This window comes from Osmerus eperlanus, chromosome 1, assembly GCF_963692335.1.
Source record: "Osmerus eperlanus chromosome 1, fOsmEpe2.1, whole genome shotgun sequence".
Classification (NCBI taxonomy): domain Eukaryota; kingdom Metazoa; phylum Chordata; class Actinopteri; order Osmeriformes; family Osmeridae; genus Osmerus; species Osmerus eperlanus.
The window spans coordinates 23,827,957-23,847,151 of record NC_085018.1 but is presented as its reverse complement, the minus strand read 5'-3'; the positions used below and the strand labels follow the sequence as shown (position 1 = coordinate 23,847,151).

General features: G+C 51.3%; 1 protein-coding gene across 1 annotated transcript in view; it reads right to left on the bottom strand.

Moving 5' to 3' along the window:
• The window catches only part of LOC134019529 (voltage-dependent L-type calcium channel subunit alpha-1D-like), a 72,628-nt gene extending 55,386 nt beyond the window's left edge, over positions 1-17,242 (bottom strand). Inside the window, exons 1-3 of the mRNA XM_062460526.1 lie at positions 17,035-17,242; positions 14,837-15,254; positions 13,301-13,406 (exon numbers count right to left, since the gene is read on the bottom strand). Coding sequence (XP_062316510.1) covers positions 13,301-13,406; positions 14,837-15,108 — 378 coding nt within the window. The 5' untranslated portion in view covers positions 15,109-15,254; positions 17,035-17,242. The remainder of the gene's footprint in view (positions 1-13,300; positions 13,407-14,836; positions 15,255-17,034) is intronic.
• Between the last annotated feature and the right edge of the window lie 1,953 nt (positions 17,243-19,195).

Below are 19,195 nucleotides of genomic sequence, written 5' to 3'. Positions count from 1 at the left end.
CATTCACGCACACACACTCACAAATACAGGTCACACATACGTATCCCCAATGCACAGCGCTTACGAAGTGAATACAAAACCACGCATAGGTCATAAGTGCAGCCAGTGCAACCAAATATACAATACTGAGGCTAGGCTGTGAGGAACTGCAGTATTGAGTCAATATTATGAGCAAATGTAGTATTTTAAGTATGCAGTGTTTTTGATTGAAATGAATCCTGTTAAGTGGCTGTATGAATGCATGCATCCTGCATCATGTGACTACTTGAATGGTGTGTGTGTGTCTGTGTGTGTGTATGCACGTGAGCGAGTGCATTTGGGACAGCACATCAGTGCGTGTGCCGGTCATCCAGAGTCACATGAGTCAGGGTGACATCATGCGTGGTTGATATCTGTGCAGGAGCAGAGCGCCTCTCACACGCACACACAGCCAGACACACACACACACAGCCAGACAGCCACACTGCAGTACTCAGCCAGGGCTCACACAGTAGAGAGGCCAGTCATGCTGACAGAGTTACGGCCAGATATACTGCTGGTCAAATGAGCTGAAGATTGGTTTGGCACAGAGGGTTAGCATAGCACAGGGGTTAGCATAGTGGAGTGGTTAGCCTAGCACAGGGGTTAACAAAGCACAGGGGTTAGCATAGTGGAGTGGTTAGCCTAGCACAGGGGTTAACAAAGCACAGGGGTTAGAATAGCGCAGTGGTTAGCATAGCGCAGGGGTTAGCATAGCAGCTAGCCTCACACATAGAACAGCACGACGTTCTGAGGTATCATTGGTCAAACCGGTCGTTTTGTTCATGGTCAGCAAACCACACATGAATATCAGCCACAACAGCGATTTTACTCGTCTACAAGACACAATTTAAATATGATTTTTTTGGGGGGGTCTTCGTTTCTCTCTTCTTCAATCTCTTTCTGTCTCTCTCTCTCTCTCTCTCCGACTTGGCTTCTCTCCCTCCCCCATCCTCCTCTCCTCCCCCTCTCCCTTCTTCCTCGTCCTGTCTGTGTGGATCAGTCAGAGGAATGCAGGGCAAGCCAGGGGGGGGAGCCAGGCCAGCGCTGGGTGCCTCTCTACCGCCTCCTCTGGGGGGGGAGCCAGGCCAGGGGGGGTGCCTCTCTACCGCCTCCTCTAGTAGGTCTTCCCATGTGTGTTTTTTTACATTTACATTTAGTCATTTAACAGACGCTCTTATTCAGAGCGTCTTACAGTAAGTACAGGGACATTCTCCCCAAGGCAAGTGCCTTGCCCAAGGACACAACATCATTTAGCAAGGCTGGGAATCGAACCAACAACCTTCTGATTAATAGCCCGACTCCCTAACCGCTCAGCCATCTGACTGTTTGTGTGTGTGTGTGTGTGTGTGTGTGTGTGTGTGTGTGTGTGTGTCCGTGGTCGCAGAACATGTGTATATTTATTCCAGGACTATACAGTGTGTGTGCTCTGTGATGTGATAACAATCCAAACAGTGACAAACAGACAGGATAAAGAGTCCACTTCCACTTGCACAGAAGGACATCATTAAAGCTCATTAACGCACAGTAACCCGGCAACCGCACCACAATAGTCCGCAAATTCAGTATATGGAGTGCATGGAGGGCGGTTCCACTCCCTAGCACAGAAGGCAGTCTGTGTGTGTGTGTGTACGTGTCAGTGTCTTTGGAGCTATTGTATCAGACACATACGGTCATGTCTTCAGTTACCCTGAGGGACTACAACATGCTTCCGATGAGCCTAAGCACAATACACATTATCTAACTGCAGATGAGTGAATATAAATTCAGTTAATAACAGAATTCTGCATGACTACCTATTTCCCCCTAGACCATGCCTTGATAGAGGAACATGCTTTGAAACACGCCATCATGAAAGCCATGGTGTCCTATCCGGGAGCTGCTTGCTCCGATGCTATTGGAGTTCTAGTTTGACTATGGCAGGGCTATGTGGATTATGGCAGGGCTATGTGGATTATGGCAGGGCTATGTGGATTATGGCAGGGCTATGTGGACTATGGCAGGGCTATGTGGATTATGGCAGGGCTAGGTGGACTATGGCAGGGCTAGGTGGACTATGGCAGGGCTAGGTGGATTATGGCAGGGCTAGGTGGACTATGGCAGGGCTAGGTGGACTATGGCAGGGCTATGTGGATTATGGCAGGGCTAGGTGGATTATGGCAGGGCTAGGTGGACTATGGCAGGGCTAGGTGGATTATGGCAGGGCTAGGTGGACTATGGCAGGGCTGGGTGGATTATGGCAGGGCTAGGTGGACTATGGCAGGGCTAGGTGGATTATGGCAGGGCTAGGTGGACTATGGCAGGGCTAGGTGGATTATGGCAGGGCTAGGTGGACTATGGCAGGGCTAGGTGGATTATGGCAGGGCTAGGTGGATTATGGCAGGGCTAGGTGGACTATGGCAGGGCTAGGTGGATTATGGCAGGGCTAGGTGGACTATGGCAGGGCTAGGTGGATTATGGCAGGGCTAGGTGGATTATGGCAGGGCTAGTTGTAGTATGGCAGGGCTAGGTGGACTATGGCAGGGCTAGTTGTAGTATGGCAGGGCTAGGTGGACTATGGCAGGGCTAGTTGTAGTATGGCAGGGCTAGGTGGATTATGGCAGGGCTAGGTGGACTATGGCAGGGCTAGGTGGATTATGGCAGGGCTAGGTGGACTATGGCAGGGCTAGGTGGATTATGGCAGGGCTAGGTGGACTATGGCAGGGCTAGGTGGATTATGGCAGGGTTAGGTGGATTATGGCAGGGCTAGGTGGACTATGGCAGGGCTAGGTGGATTATGGCAGGGCTAGGTGGACTATGGCAGGGCTAGGTGGATTATGGCAGGGCTAGGTGGATTATGGCAGGGCTAGTTGTAGTATGGCAGGGCTAGGTGGACTATGGCAGGGCTAGTTGTAGTATGGCAGGGCTAGGTGGACTATGGCAGGGCTAGTTGTAGTATGGCAGGGCTAGGTGGACTATGGCAGGGCTAGGTGGATTATGGCAGGGCTAGGTGGACTATGGCAGGGCTAGGTGGACTATGGCAGGGCTAGGTGGACTATGGCAGGGCTAGTTGTAGTATGGCAGGGCTAGGTGGACTATGAGAGGAGGAGGTTACACAGCCAGGATTAGTACTGTGTGTGGAACAGATCAGTCCAGAGCAACGAAGCTGCTCTCTCACCACTGAGCAGTTTACCATACCTTCCCAGAAACAGAGAGAAAGAGAGACACTGAGAGAGAGAGAGAGACAGAGAGGGGGAAGGAAGAGAAAGAGAGACAGAAGGGGGTAGAGAGAGAGCGTGCGCTCATTAGCTCGATCATCAAAGCTTGGTCTAATCAGTTTTAATTGTCCTTGTGCCAGGACCCTCACAATAAACCTTCCGTACGAACACGGCCCGACTAACCGGAGAATTCCTCTCCCGTTCAGGAGGAATCCATCTGAGAAAAAGACTGCAGTGGAAGAACAGACCAACGGGCTTACGTGATTCAAGGGCATCGTTTTGATGTATGTACAGTCACTGCAGTGGAAAAGCACACTGTATGCACACACACACCAAAATCACACTCACGCTCCCCCTCCACACACACACACACACAAACGCTCCCCCCCACACACACTCACACACACACACACGCTCCCCCCACATCACCCTCCATCCTCCACCAGCAGGCCTCTCCTGCCATGACTCACTGAGTGTGTGCCGGCGTGAACGTCGCTTCGCAGGCGTCCGACTATCTGGGGTTGGCAAAGCACGCGTGCACGTGAAGGGAGTTGCCTGGTGTTTGAAAGTGTGGGTGCGTGAGTGTGTGTGTCTGTGTGTGTGTGTGTAAGGTAACGATAGCATGTGAATGACTTTGGTTGTTGTGCTTTCTGTTTTTTTGTGCTTCTGTGTCCTGATAGAAAAGAGTTTTCTTTTAAAGTCACGTTGCCCGTGAACTGGCCTGGCCTCGGCTCGCTTTATGCCTCGCATACTGTAACTCATCACTTTAGTTTGTAAAGAACGAGCCAATCGCACCCTCTCCACAGGCTGCTGTAGAGAGGTCTGCAGATGCTGTGTGTCTTTAAGAGGCTGGCTTGGTGGGCTGGAACTGAGAGCCCTGCTTTTCCATCCGCCCACACACACAATCACACACACAGACACACACACAATCACACACACAGACACACACACAATCACACACACAGACACACACACAATCACACACACAGACACACACACAATCACACACACAGACACACACACAATCACACACACAGACACACACACAATCACACACACAGACACACACACAATCACACACACAGACACACCCACAATCACACACACAGACACACACACCTATGGCCAGCACATACATTACACACACACACATCGATGCCCAACACACACAAACACACACACACGCATCAAGTATAACGAGCAGGGGGTAGCCCTAGCGCAAGCTGCAAATGAGCAGTTAGTTAAGTGACTAAACACACACTTTCTGCCATCCTCTCCACTGGAGTCCACACACACAGTGCCACCGTGCCAGCCACAGTCACCGCCGCGGCCAACTTCCACTGTCACTCACACACACACACAAACACGCACACACACACACACTCACACACACACGGCTCTGTAACCATACATTGCGAAAATCATCGACAGACGTGGAAACTCAAACAGGCTGCCTTGGCATCGCCAGTCTCCAGGAACAGCCACTGCATACATCTTAGTCACCCAGACTCTATATTTAAATCTGCTAGATGATCACAGCCAGCTATTACACCGGGATGCCTTCGTAGCACTGGAATGTAGAAAGACCTTTCACACAACGCTGCGCTTGATGAGATATTACGAGCACTAAAGGACCCAGGAAGGATGAGCTAGGGAGGCCCTTTGTGAAGCTGGACTTGGACTTTGATCACTAAATATTAGTTACTAGGGGTGTGAATCTTTTGGTACCTCACGATTCGATTTGAATCGATTCTTGGGGTCACAATAAAAAAAAACAACAACAAAAACAGAGTCAGATCGATTCACATTTGAATCGCGATTCAATCTGCTAGCGGATATGAATCTGTTTTTCCTTTTTTTCCCCCACCCCTATTAGTTACCAGTTCGTTCATTGGAGGCCTGATCTGCGCTCAGCACAAGCTGCCCACCTTGTCAAAACGCCACCATCTCAACTCAAACTAACACGGCCAGAACAGAGAGTCGTGACTCTATCCAGTATCTATCCTGTGTGTTTGTTTGCACGCGTGTCTTTGTGCATGCCTGCATCAACCTTGTTTTTTTCCCACCCGGCAATTTAGCCCTCTCTATTTCATCCGAGTTTATCTGCTGTCACTTCCATCCTTCACAACTGGCCATCTCCTGTCCCCTCTCTGTGGCCCCTGCTGAGCTGAGTGACAGGGCTCCGGAGCCCAGCGGTGACCCTCGCTGGCTCCAGCACCACGCCGGCCGTCTGAAGGGAGGTGAGGCATGAGGAAGGACATCCACACTGAAAAGGTCATGGACCCCCCCCGGTCCTCCCCCTGCCCCCGTCCCACCCACCCTCCCCCCCCCATCCCCACCCACCCTCCCCCCCCATCCCCACCCACCCTCCCCCCCCATCCCCACCCACCCTCCCCCCCCATCCCCACCCACCCTCCCCCCCCATCCCCACCCCTCCTCCCTCCCCAGGAGGCTGGAGCAGCCACCACCCTCTCCCCCACCCCGACCCCTGACCCCTCAGGCCCCCAGTCTCAGTGAGCTGGTTCCAGGTGACCTTCTAGCAGGACGGAGAGAAGGAAAATGGGGTGGAGAATGACAGGTGTGTGAGGAGTGTGTGTGACGCCTCTTTCTTATTCTGTCTCTCTCTCTATCTCTCTATGTCTCTCTCTCTCTCTATGTCTCTCTCTCTCTCTGTCTCTCTCTCTATGTCTCTCTCTCTCTATGTCTCTCTCTCTATGTCTCTTTCTCTCTATGTCTCTCTCTCTCTCTATGTCTCTCTCTCTATGTCTCTCTCTCTCTATGTCTCTCTCTCTCTGTGTCTCTCTCTCTCTATGTCTCTTTCTCTCTCTCTGTTGGACAGTTACGGCGAAACAGCTCCAGACGTCTTACAGCAGGGACCCTCAGACGGAGCCAGGTATGTACCAGGAGACAGGAGAGAGGACACAGGAGAGAGGATACAGGAGAGAGGAGACAGGAGAAGACAGGCAGAGAGAAGGACCAGGTGTGTGTGTGTGTGTGTGCACATTGTGTGTGTGTGTCCTGCCTGCTCTCTCCTGCCCCCTGGTGGTCCTGGTGGCGTTGGCCTTGGCTCCTCGCTGCGTCGCGCCGGAGGAAGAAATTGCTTTCTATTTATAATGAGGCTGCTGCATTAAGAGAAGCTTTGCTAATGAGGCTAGCGGGCCCGCAGAGTGTCTGCAGTGAAACAGCAGCAGTGAACCTCTCCACCTTGTCTAGATGGGGACCACTCTGTGTGCTCTAATAGGACACGGCTGACGTAGAAGTCATAAGGAAGAGCAGGGCAGGAGGGGCACCAATATAAAATGTAAAAAAGTAGGAACTGGCCTCGCCATAGCCGTGAGATGGGATAGAAGTAGAGTCAGGTAGGACACCAGCGGACGGAGGCAGGGGGGTTTGAGACAGCATTAGAGTCAGGTAGGACAGTACAGGACGGAGGCTGGGGGAGGAGACAGATTTAGAGTCAGGTAGGACAGTACAGGACGGAGGCAGGGGGGGTGAGATAGAATTAGAGTCAGAGTCAGGTAGGACAGCAGAAGATGTAGGCAGGGGGTGTGAGACAGAATTAGAGTCAGTTAGGACAGTAGAGGACGGAGACAGGGGGGGAGACAGATTTCGAGTCAGTTAGGACAGCAGAGGACAGAGGCAGAAGCTCAGAAACTTTGTCTTCTGCTCAGATGCTGCACCATACCAGCTCAGCATTTTCTTCTCTCTCTCTCTCTCTCTCTCTCTCTCTCTCTCTCTCTCTCTCTCTCTCTCTCTCTCTCTCTCTCTCTCTCTCTCTCTCTCTCTCTCTCTCTCTCTCTCTCTCTATCTCTCTCTGTCTCTCTCTCACACACACAAGCCTCCCATGGTGCTTGTTTCGTGAGTGTGTGTTTGCTAAATGTGCTCCATTTGAGTCTAGTCTGGCACACCTGGCCTATTTAGCTACTGTGTTGAAAACCAGCAGCGTTACTGCTTCCCCTGTGTTTTGGTGAGTGCTGCATAACCATCACCATTGGTAGTAAAGCTTTGAAAAATAGTTTGTTTTGTTGAAAGGATTCACGAGCTACAGCCAGTCAGTCCCACTTCCCAGTCCCACTTCCCAGTCCCACTTCCCAGTCCCACTTCCCAGTCCCTCTTCCCAGTCCCACTTCCCAGTCCCACTTCCCAGTCCCACTTCCCAGTCCCACTTCCCAGTCCCTCTTCCCAGTCCCACTTCCCAGTCCCTCTTCCCAGTCCCACTTCCCAGTCCCTCTTCCCAGTCCCACTTCCCAGTCCCTCATCACAGTCCCACTTCCCAGTCCCACTTCCCAGTCCCACTTCCCAGTCCCTCTTCCCAGTCCCACTTCCCAGTCCCTCATCACAGTCCCACTTCCCAGTCCCACTTCCCAGTCCCTCTTCCCAGTCCCACTTCCCAGTCCCTCATCACAGTCCCACTTCCCAGTCCCACTTCCCAGTCCCACTTCCCAGTCCCACTTCCCAGTCCCTCATCACAGTCCCACTTCCCAGTCCCTCATCACAGTCCCACTTCCCAGTCCCACTTCCCAGTCCCTCTTCCCAGTCCCTCTTCCCAGTCCCTCTTCCCAGTCCCACTTCCCAGTCCCACTTCCCAGTCCCACTTCCCAGTCCCTCTTCCCAGTCCCACTTCCCAGTCCCTCATCACAGTCCCACTTCCCAGTCCCACTTCCCAGTCCCTCTTCCCAGTCCCTCTTCCCAGTCCCTCTTCCCAGTCCCACTTCCCAGTCCCTCTTCCCAGTCCCACTTCCCAGTCCCTCATCACAGTCCCACTTCCCAGTCCCACTTCCCAGTCCCTCATCACAGTCCCACTTCCCAGTCCCACTTCCCAGTCCCACTTCCCAGTCCCACTTCCCAGTCCCTCTTCCCAGTCCCTCTTCCCAGTCCCTCTTCCCAGTCCCACTTCCCAGTCCCTCTTCCCAGTCCCACTTCCCAGTCCCTCATCACAGTCCCACTTCCCAGTCCCACTTCCCAGTCCCTCATCACAGTCCCACTTCCCAGTCCCACTTCCCAGTCCCTCATCACAGTCCCACTTCCCAGTCCCACTTCCCAGTCCCACTTCCCAGTCCCACTTCCCAGTCCCTCTTCCCAGTCCCACTTCCCAGTCCCTCATCACAGTCCCACTTCCCAGTCCCACTTCCCAGTCCCACTTCCCAGTCCCTCTTCCCAGTCCCACTTCCCAGTCCCTCTTCACAGTCCCACTTCCCAGTCCCTCTTCCCAGTCCCTCTTCCCAGTCCCACTTCCCAGTCCCTCTTCCCAGTCCCTCTTCCCAGTCCCACTTCCCAGTCCCATTTCCCAGTCCCATTTCCCAGTCCCACTTCCCAGTCCCATTTCCCAGTCCCACTTCCCAGTCCCATTTCCCAGTCCCACTTCCCAGTCCCATTTCCCAGTCCTTCTTCCCAGTCCCTCTTCCCAGTCCCTCTTCCCAGTCCCACTTCCCAGTCCCTCTTCCCAGTCCCTCTTCCCAGTCCCACTTCCCAGTCCCATTTCCCAGTCCCATTTCCCAGTCCCACTTCCCAGTCCCACTTCCCAGTCCCACTTCCCAGTCCCTCTTCACAGTCCCTCTTCCCAGTCCCTCTTCCCAGTCCCACTTCCCAGTCCCACTTCCCAGTCCCACTTCCCAGTCCCTCTTCACAGTCCCTCTTCCCAGTCCCTCTTCCCAGTCCCACTTCCCAGTCCCTCTTCCCAGTCCCTCTTCCCAGTCCCACTTCCCAGTCCCATTTCCCAGTCCCTCTTCACAGTCCCTCTTCCCAGTCCCTCATCACAGTCCCACTTCCCAGTCCCACTTCCCAGTCCCTCTTCACAGTCCCTCTTCCCAGTCCCTCTTCCCAGTCCCACTTCCCAGTCCCACTTCCCAGTCCCTCTTCACAGTCCCTCTTCCCAGTCCCTCTTCCCAGTCCCTCTTCCCAGTCCCACTTCCCAGTCCCACTTCCCAGTCCCTCTTCCCAGTCCCTCTTCCCAGTCCCTCTTCCCAGTCCCACTTCCCAGTCCCACTTCCCAGTCCCTCTTCCCAGTCCCTCTTCCCAGTCCCACTTCCCAGTCCCACTTCCCAGTCCCTCTTCACAGTCCCTCTTCCCAGTCCCTCTTCCCAGTCCCTCTTCCCAGTCCCACTTCCCAGTCCCACTTCCCAGTCCCTCTTCCCAGTCCCTCTTCCCAGTCCCTCTTCCCAGTCCCACTTCCCAGTCCCATTTCCCAGTCCCATTTCCCAGTCCCACTTCCCAGTCCCATTTCCCAGTCCCACTTCCCAGTCCCATTTCCCAGTCCCACTTCCCAGTCCCATTTCCCAGTCCTTCTTCCCAGTCCCACTTCCCAGTCCCACTTCCCAGTCCCATTTCCCAGTCCCATTTCCCAGTCCCACTTCCCAGTCCCACTTCCCAGTCCCTCTTCCCAGTCCCTCTTCCCAGTCCCACTTCCCAGTCCCATTTCCCAGTCCCATTTCCCAGTCCCATTTCCCAGTCCCATTTCCCAGTCCCACTTCCCAGTCCCTCTTCCCAGTCCCTCTTCCCAGTCACCACACGGCAAGAAGAAAGAGACCAGCTGATAACATGAAGTCAGAGGGTTGCAATTCTCCCTTCCAAAATATGTCAAAGGGTTTCAGCAGTGCCAGTGGTGTGGGATTTGGGACAGTGTGTGCTTGTCTGTATGTGTGTGTGTGCTTGTCTGTGTGTGTGTTTGTATTTGTGTGTGTGTCTGCGTGTGTGTGTGTTTGAGTAGTGGCAGTTTTCAGCTGCGACAGCGGAAGAAGTGATAAGGGCTGGCTGATTATTATGTCTCCAATATGTGATAAATATAATTACACGTCTAATCCCCGGCGTGGCCTCTCACTTCCTGGGTGATTAGTGGTGGCACTGACAGGCCGGGCAGAGGCAACTCGAGGGCTTTGCCACTGGTGCCATTTAGATCCAGCCCCAGCCCCGGCCCCAGCCCCGGCCCCAGCCCCGGCCCTAGCCCCAGCCCCAGCCCCGGCCCCTGCTGTTCGATGGCAGCCTGCTGCATGCCTCTGATCTATAGACCAGCTATGGAGCTCTGCCCCTCCTGCCAACACAGCTGTGATAGATCACAGAGAGGGATGGGTCTCTGGTGAGGTGACCCACGTTGAATTTGGCCGTAGCGCTTAGACACACGCTCCCCTACACACACCCACACTCAAGTTCACACACACAAACACACGCATACACACACGGGTACACACATAACACACCCATACTCATGCACACACACAGCAGGCCCGCAATGCCTATCTCTCCATACCCTGAGCCCCAGTCTTTTCAGCTGACGCGAGTCCAGCTTTCAAGCAGAGAGGTGTACTTTACATCAGCTGCAGTACCTCAGCCTGTCTGTGATTAAACACACATTTCACGTCTACAAACACAGGGCCGCTAAACTCCGCCCGCCGGCATTGTGAGCTGGTCCGTTGGTGTGGGCCTAGAACCGACACCATGCAGAGATGATACAGCAGAGAGAGAGAGAGAGAGAGAGAGAGAGAGAGAGAGAGAGAGAGAGAGAGAGAGAGAGAGAGAGAGAGAGAGAGAGAGAGAGAGAGAGAGAGAGAGAGAGAGAGAGAGATCATTCCATATGACCTACTTTCTCTGTGGTGCTGCTACTGTGCAAACCAACACCCTGGGGGTCAGCCCCCAGGAGGTCAAACTGTGAAGCAGCATTACACCACACTCCTTCACAGGCCCGGCCAGCATCTCAGGTCTAGAGGAGGCCAGGAGGAGGAGGCCAGGAGGAGGAGGCCAGGAGGAGGAGGCCAGGAGGAGGAGGCCAGGAGGAAGAGGCCAGGAGGAGGAGGCCAGGAGGAAGAGGTCAGGAAGAGGAGGCCAGGACGAAGAGGTCAGGAAGAGGAGGCCAGGAGGAGGAGGTCAGGAAGAGGAGGCCAGGAGGAGGAGGCCAGGAGGAGGCCAGGAGGAGGAGGCCAGGAGGAGGAGGCCAGGAGGAGGCCAGGAGGAGGAGGCCAGGAGGAGGAGGCCAGGAGGAGGAGGCCAGGAGGAGGCCAGGAGGAGGAGGCCAGGAGGAGGCCAGGAGGAGGCCAGGAGGAGGAGGCCAGGAGGAGGCCAGGAGGAGGAGGCCAGGAGGAGGAGGCCAGGAGGAGGAGGCCAGGAGGAGGCCAGGAGGAGGAGGCCAGGAGGAGGAGGCCAGGAGGAGGAGGCCAGGAGGAGGAGGCCAGGAGGAGAAGGCCAGGAGGAGGCCAGGAGGAGGAGGCCAGGAGGAGGAGGCCAGGAGGAGAAGGCCAGGAGGAGGCCAGGAGGAGGAGGCCAGGAGGAGGAGGCCAGGAGGAGGAGGTCAGGGGGAGGAGGCCAGGAGGAGGCCAGGAGGAGGAGGCCAGGAGGAGGAGGTCAGGAGGAGGAGGCCAGGAGGAGGAGGTCAGGAGGAGGAGGCCAGGAGGAGGAGGCCAGGAGGAGGAGGCCAGGATGAGGCCAGGAGGAGGAGGTCAGGGGGAGGAGGCCAGGAGGAGGCCAGGAGGAGGAGGCCAGGAGGAGGAGGTCAGGAGGAGGAGGCCAGGAGGAGGAGGCCAGGAAGAGGAGGCCAGGAGGAGGAGGCCAGGAGGAGGAGGCCAGGAGGAGGCCAGGAGGAGGAGGCCAGGAGGAGGAGTCCAGGAGGAGGAGGCCGTCCCGTCTCCTCTGGGTCGGGGGCGCTGGCTGGAGGAGCCCCCGCGTACTTCTAACTACGCTGAGAACCCATCTGCTCTCAGACACCAGTTCTTCCAGGAGTGTGCGTCCATCTGCCTGGCAGACACTCTGGTTGTTCATGAATCATTAAGGAGCTCTGCTCCATTCTGCCCGTGTAAGACATCGGATTCTGTTTAGTCTGGACGTTTAGTGTGCGTGTGAGCTCAGCTTCAGCTGTGGAACAATGCTTACCACACTACATTGCCCATAATTCATCACTCGCTTGACACCCAGGCATACATGCTGATGAAATGCAGCAAGGAACAGGGAGAGAGGTGCGGAGATGAGTTTCTAAAAATAGAAAAGTGAATAAAATCTCTGAAGGGTGGAGGAAAAAGAAAAGATGTGATCGAGCACCAGCGAGAAGGAGTTTCAAGATGTCTCTCTCTTTCTCCCTCTCTCTCTCTCTCTCTCTCTTTCTCTCTCTCTCTCTCTCTCTCTCTCTCTCTCTCTCTCTCTTTCTCCCTCTCTCTCTCTCTCTCTCTCTCTTTCTCCCTCTCTCTCTCCCTCTCTCTCTCTCTCTCTCTCCCTCTGTCTCTCTCTCCCTCTCTCCCTCTCTCTCTCCCTCTCTCTCTCTCCCTCTTTCTTTCTCTCTCTCTCTCTCTACCTCTCTCTCCCTCCCTCTCTCTCTCTCTCTCTCTCTCTCTCTGTCTCTCTCTCTCTCTGCACATGGAGAGCTAGAACCCTTACCCTTTGGTTATACAAGATACACAAACACAGAGGTTTGTGTTTCAGCCCACTTAGTTTGAAACAAGCAAATTACAGCCATGAACGCAGGTCCAACCGCCCTCAGAAGCAGGGCTGTGGATACCCAGTGAGATCAGCATGATGGAAACCCTGTTTGTAGGACACTGTGTGTGTGTGTGTGTGTGTGTGTGTGTGTGTGTGTGTGTGTGTGTGTGTGTGTGTGTGTGTGTGTGTGTGTGTGTGTGTATCTCAATGCTGTTCAATGTCAAAGACTTAAAACAACCGCAATAATGTACATAAAAACAAGGAACACAACAGTGCCCGCTCCTCCTGATACAGTTAAACCGCACAAACACCACGAGGCACTGTGACACAGCTGCCAGGGGTCAGATGGCTGAGCGGTTAGGGAATCAGGCTATTAATCAGAAGGTTGCCGGTTCAATTTTAGGATGGCCAAATGACATTGTGTCCTTGGGCAAGGCACTTCACCCTACTTGCCTCAGGGGAATGTCCCTGTACTTACTATAAGTCGCTCTGGATAAGAGCGTCTGCTAAATGACTAAATGTAAATGTAAAATTATAGCTCTAGATACAAAACCTCACACTAAGCCACAGGCAGAGAGAAGCATGTGGGCACCAGTACAAAGGAAATTGATCCGAAATTCATAACAACAAAGGTCAAAGGTCATGAATGGATGATGATGCCATTGGATGATGTATTTGTAGGTACTCACCAGGTCGTGGTTTGTGGAGTTGGAATCGTCTTCAGGGAAGGGGATATACACAGCTAAGGCCATACAGTTGGCAAAAATAGCAATTAATATAAAGATATCAAATGGCCTGGAAAAGATGGTTAAGGAAAGCGACCAAGCTGATGGATCACAGTGAGTATATCTTCCATATATAAACTACTCACACAACAAACCCAGACCCAAATACCCTTTTATATGACACGAATGGGAACAGATATACAATTCTAACTTAACTTGAGGGTTTAGGTTGGTTGAGGGGCAGTTCTATGGGCGTATGTGAAGCCTGTCTGTGACATGCTTGCGTGTAAAAAGGGCTATACAAATACATTTGATTTGATTTGAATATAGATTCAGTGTAATTTTCTTACGTTAAAGCCAAGAAAAGAATATTAGCACGTACATAACCAGCTTGGTTCACAGTGCATGAGTCCTGGCCACAGCATTTGTGAGAGCTCAGCACACTCTCTCTACAGTATCAAACAGCTGTGTGATGTCACTGAGTCACACTCTAGCTTCACACACACACACTAGACACACACACACACACACACAACACACACACACACACTAGACACACACAAGACACACACACACGCACACACAAAACCCCGGCAGTATTTTAGGATTTAGGACGTGCTGACTTTCACGCCGCCTTGGGAGAGCGGGTGCCCATTGACTTTGTTTTTTCCTCCTCAACCGTTTTCCAGCGTCCACACACACAGCACAGCAGAACACACACTTTCCAGCAGACACACACAGCACAGCAGAACACACAGTGAACCCTCAATGTGTCAGTGACTAGCTATTGAATGTTATTCAACTCTAATCAGCTAATTATTGTCATAGTGAGGTGCATTACCCATCCACACAGGTAAAAGCCTGATTAAAAGTTTAACGTTGATTGTTCTTTTCTGGGGTGCCACTTCTGCTGTGCTGTGTCTCTGCTGCGCAGTGACATTTACAGCGAGGAATCTCATTGGGTGACGAGGCTTAGTATAAATGACTTGTCCATGATCTGTTTGTGCTGTGAAGGTGTTGCTGACTCTGAAGGTCAGCCTAAAGAATGGATACAAACTGACATTACAATCCAGGGGCTTGAAATTGAACTTTTTCACTTGGTGGCACTGGTGCTCCCAACTTTAAAAAGTTAGGAGCACCTGCAAAAAATTTTGGAGCAAAATTCGCAATTTCAAGCCCTGCAATCGTAGTACCAGATCTGATTTTGATATTTCTGCAAACAGTATAGAATAATTACTCTTTGGTCAAAATTGCAAGTAAGAACTGGACAACTGTGAGTTTGTTCACTCACAACCCAAGAGTATCACACACAACATTACAATACACACTCCTCCAAGACTGAGGCACATTCTGCTTCATTCATTCATTCATTCATACTCACACTGGGTCACCTTACTGATTCACACACAACACACAAACACTCGCTCTCTCTCTCATCCCACCCTCCCCCAAAACACACACACACACACTCCGCGGTCCGGCCTGTCCAGTAAAGGATACTTCCACTCCACCAGACTGATGCAGGCCCTGCGTATAGGGTTGTTTAGCTTCAGGCAGAACAGGGCCCTTGGCGGCCTGCTGTTGGCTGAGCTGCCCTGCTTCTTGCTTTTGGCGTACTGTGCCCGCTTCTTCTGTGCCAAGGCGCCCACCGGGATGTTGGGGGCGGGCGCCGGGGGCGCGGCGGGCGGGGGAGGGGGCGCAGGGGAGGCCGCCGGAGGGGCGGCAGGTGCGGGAGGGGCCACGGGGGCGGGGGCGGGCCCGTTGGCGCTCATGGTGTGGGCGTGGCTCTGCGACGCGTGTCCAGCAGCATGGATCTGCCAGGGGAGTGGGCGGGGCTAGAGGGGGCCGGAACGGTCTGACCAATGGGCTGGCACGTCACCAGGGGGAGGGACTCTGGTGCTGCTGGCATAGTTTGCCTCTGGGGAAGAGAAAGTGAGATGAAGGGGGTCATCGTTAGACAAATTTACAGATAGAAAATTGCATGTCTCAATGGTTCAGTGCTGACTTTCGGGCACTGTATTGTCTCTGGTGTACTGTGAGCTACACTCGTGAGATCTGTTACTAATCACATCATGGGAAAGCCAGGCCTCAGGACTCAAGTCCTTGGGGCAGAGCCTCAGCATAGCTCACCACCATGCCCACTCATGATCCGTGTTTAACACATAAAATAGTCTCTATGAAAACGCACAGCTTTTATTTCAGTTCATAGCATCACTTACATTGTCTGACTAATACTGTAATACAGTAATTACTAATGTGTTTGCCTGCACAAACAGTCAAGCAAATGGACATAACTGAACAAAGACACTGAGTTAGATGGACAGTAATTTCCACACACATTGAATGTCTTAAAGAATCACTGAGTAAATCTTCTAAAACGCATGTGATTACATTGAAAGATAGTGGCCAGGAACAGGCTTTACACCTGTTATGTATCGAAGTTCCTGCTAAGACAAGCAGTGTAAAATGGTTGAGTTCAAGCTGCATCTACCCAAAATTAAAGCCCTTTTATCGATATATATATGTATATTTTGTTTTGTTTTTTACAAAGGAAAGCAGACTATCATCTTTGATACAATTGGGCACCCTTTATGCCTTTATCGGGGTAATATTTGTAAACAATTACAAAACAATTTGTAACAAAACTGCAAATACTTGAACATGCATTTGAATATCAACGCAGATGACATGCTCCTCGAGCCAAAAACACACGGATAAGCTGAGTGAATTCAAAGCTGTCACTCTAATGCATCACTTGGTCAAATCAGTTGTGTAAGTCCTTGAACTGCGAGTGTTAGGCCCCGCAGTGAGAACAAGAAAAAGGTCACATTGCCATAATATTCCCAGAAGCTTAAAACGACTCAAATTGTAAGAAACATTGGACGTGATAACCACCCATTACTGATTGAAACATTACATTCCCGTCTCCCCCATGGGTTTCACTTTCCATTTAATTCAGAAAACGCAAAAGCGATTAGAGGTTTCGGAAAGATACTCGTTGTGTATTATGACCAAGTAACATCAATATAAATCGACCGCGCTCTCACTACTGTGATGTAAATAGAAACTGACATTCCCACGAGCGATTCGTGACAATAACCATCCTCAAATTTACCGCTTCCCGTGTCTCTTTTTGAGCACAAGGTGGGCTTTCAAATCTCTGAATTGCTGAGACTAGCGCTTGTTGTAAGAATACAACGAGACACGGCCGTCAGTTGATCCTCGCGATGCTTAGCAGTAACAGCTGGCAAAATTGCTAGTTTAGGAAAGGTTACAAGGCTCCCTGATAATTTGACTCAGGTAAGGCACACGGTCTAGGTTTTTTCCCCGGCGTTTTATTGAACGTAACGGTCCTCTGATCCAAATGCCTGATTAGTTGTCATTAAAAACACTAATGTCATGTGTGTTGGCAATCAACAAATAATGAGATACATGCCTTTAGTAGGCTAATAACCAGATAAAATGGGGAAAATTTGAATCTTTTCTGGGTCTGGGCTAGCCAGTCAAAATCGGCTAGCCCATTTGAAGGACAAACTTGGACCGCTGCAATACGCGGATATTAATTGGCAACAATGTTGCTGTGATGATCCACTGTGAAAATGATGAAAAAGCCGACATTTCATAGCAAATGCAAGCAAAGCGCAGCTATGCTAAATGCTAACTTCGGAACCCATTCTGTAGCCCAAACCATAGCCTACCTTATCTGAAGACTTATTATTTGGCAGATACCTCCGTGCTATCCACCCAGTAAGGAAAGTCCAGTGCTTTTGAGGCCGAAAAAACGTACGTCCAGTCTCAAACGGCAAATTAAAATTCATTAGCTTGAGGGCAAGAGGGACACATGCATTAATTAAGCCCTTCCATGTTGATGGTGGAAAGCAGGAGACAGGAGAGTGCGCGCGAGAGAGAACAGAGCATCCTCGTGCGTTGCGCAGCGCTGCCAGTTTATCGTCACGGCGTCAGTGAACAGTAAAATGAGCACATCAAAATCAGAGCTATCTTCCTGCTGGCGCCGTCCCTCCTGTTCGTGCTAGCATCTCATTTACATGCCATGAAGAAAACAAGTTATTAACACAAGACATACGCTATGTCATTTGCATATGTTTGTGAATGTGTTGTCAGAGTGCTGTGTAGGATATCTGTGGTAGCCTAAGTTTGTAAAACCTCGCGCCCCCAAGATGTCAAAGTAGGCTACGCTGAAATGCTCTGCTGCGATGGCATGTTAGCATGACCATGAGCCACTCAGGATACTCGGTGGGACATGATGTAAAATGTGTGGCTGAAAGGAAGTTTTTGAGATCAAAATGAATACAATCCTACGGACTTGGGTCATGTTGCGTTTAAATTAGGCAATGTTTTAAGGAATATGCTGTGTCCCTCTGTCACTGGGAGATGCCATCTATCTGGCATAACGACAGATGCAGATTGAGGCATTCACTAGCTGCCTGCTTTCAGATTCAAAGTGTGACATGCCACAAGATCACAGCCACCTGCCGACAATTTCCCCCTACAATTTGAATAGACCCGCAGAAGACCGAATAACAGCAAATGAATAGGCCTATAATTCAGTAATAATCAATGCGAATCAAGACCATTCACATAGGCTGTTGGGTCAAGCAGCTAAACATGTTGAGCGCACGTAGTGTAATATGAGGTTATGCTGTAAAAACTTTACTTTGAACACCTTCCTTATGGAATGAGGCGATGTTCTATCTAGCCAGTAGTTTAAAAAAAATCTAATAACATTTTGAGTTATTGTCACAAAATGTGTCATAGGCACAAGTAATATGCTCAGTAATCCACTACTGGGTTAGACTATTCATGAATGAATAGCCAGGTCCATTATCAAGAATAATTACAGCCCACATAGATGAAGCTAGTTCCCATTTTGCTAGCAGTGTGGACCTGTTTGGTTTAAATTAGCTTAATTTGCACGTTGAGTCGCTACGCTCCCCAACTGCCTCTTAGTGCCTGTGTTCATGATGAGGCAGAAAGGCAACACCGAGCTGCCTGATCTACTTTCACACACTTGGCCTCTCTCCCATTACATGTTCTCAGCGCTGCTGCTAAGACCTTTCTGGAATATTCCACGCCGCTTTCTGTGCTCCTTTGAATATCTGTTAACCATAAACAGCTATTCCCCTTGCACACTTATTTGTTTCAAGCTAAAGCACCTCACCGACAAGCATCAGAGGCAGAGTTGTAAAAGGTAAAATCTTCTCCCACACCTGTTGTTATCGGTACATTCGTTTAGATGAAGCCCACCTCAATGAAAGACTAATGAGAACATGACACCTCTGACCCCAAACAGACCCTCCAGAGAGATATGATATTCTTCTCTATCTGGTCTCTGGATAAGGATGCAGAATGCTTGAAACAAGTTCAACATACAGCGTTCTACAGAGGTCGGCCCAAAGCACAGCCTTTGAGGAGTTAAACCAGACCGATCGTTGACGTATACGAGAAAGCTCACATGCAGTTTGAAAATAGTTTACCCAAGAAAAGACACCTGCAACAAAAGTTAAAATCCCAACTCAGGTCAAAAGCGCCACATGCTTCCAAATACCAGGATCTATAGATATAGAAACCCATAGGAGTGTAGACTGGAGTCTGGGCTATAGATATATCTGTTTAAGACAGTCTAGATTTTACCTGTAGGTCTGAGGTAAGAGCAAAGAAGCCGAATATCCATTCATCTTCCTGGAGCAACGCCACGCAGAGAGGGTCAGGTACACTGTGGAGAGGAGGTGTGCGTCTCTAACTCTGCTTCTGGACAAGGGCGGAGGGAGGAGGATAGGAGGACGGAGCAGCCAGGACTAGGTTTACAGTCCAGATCACCTTACCTGTCTGTCCGGGATA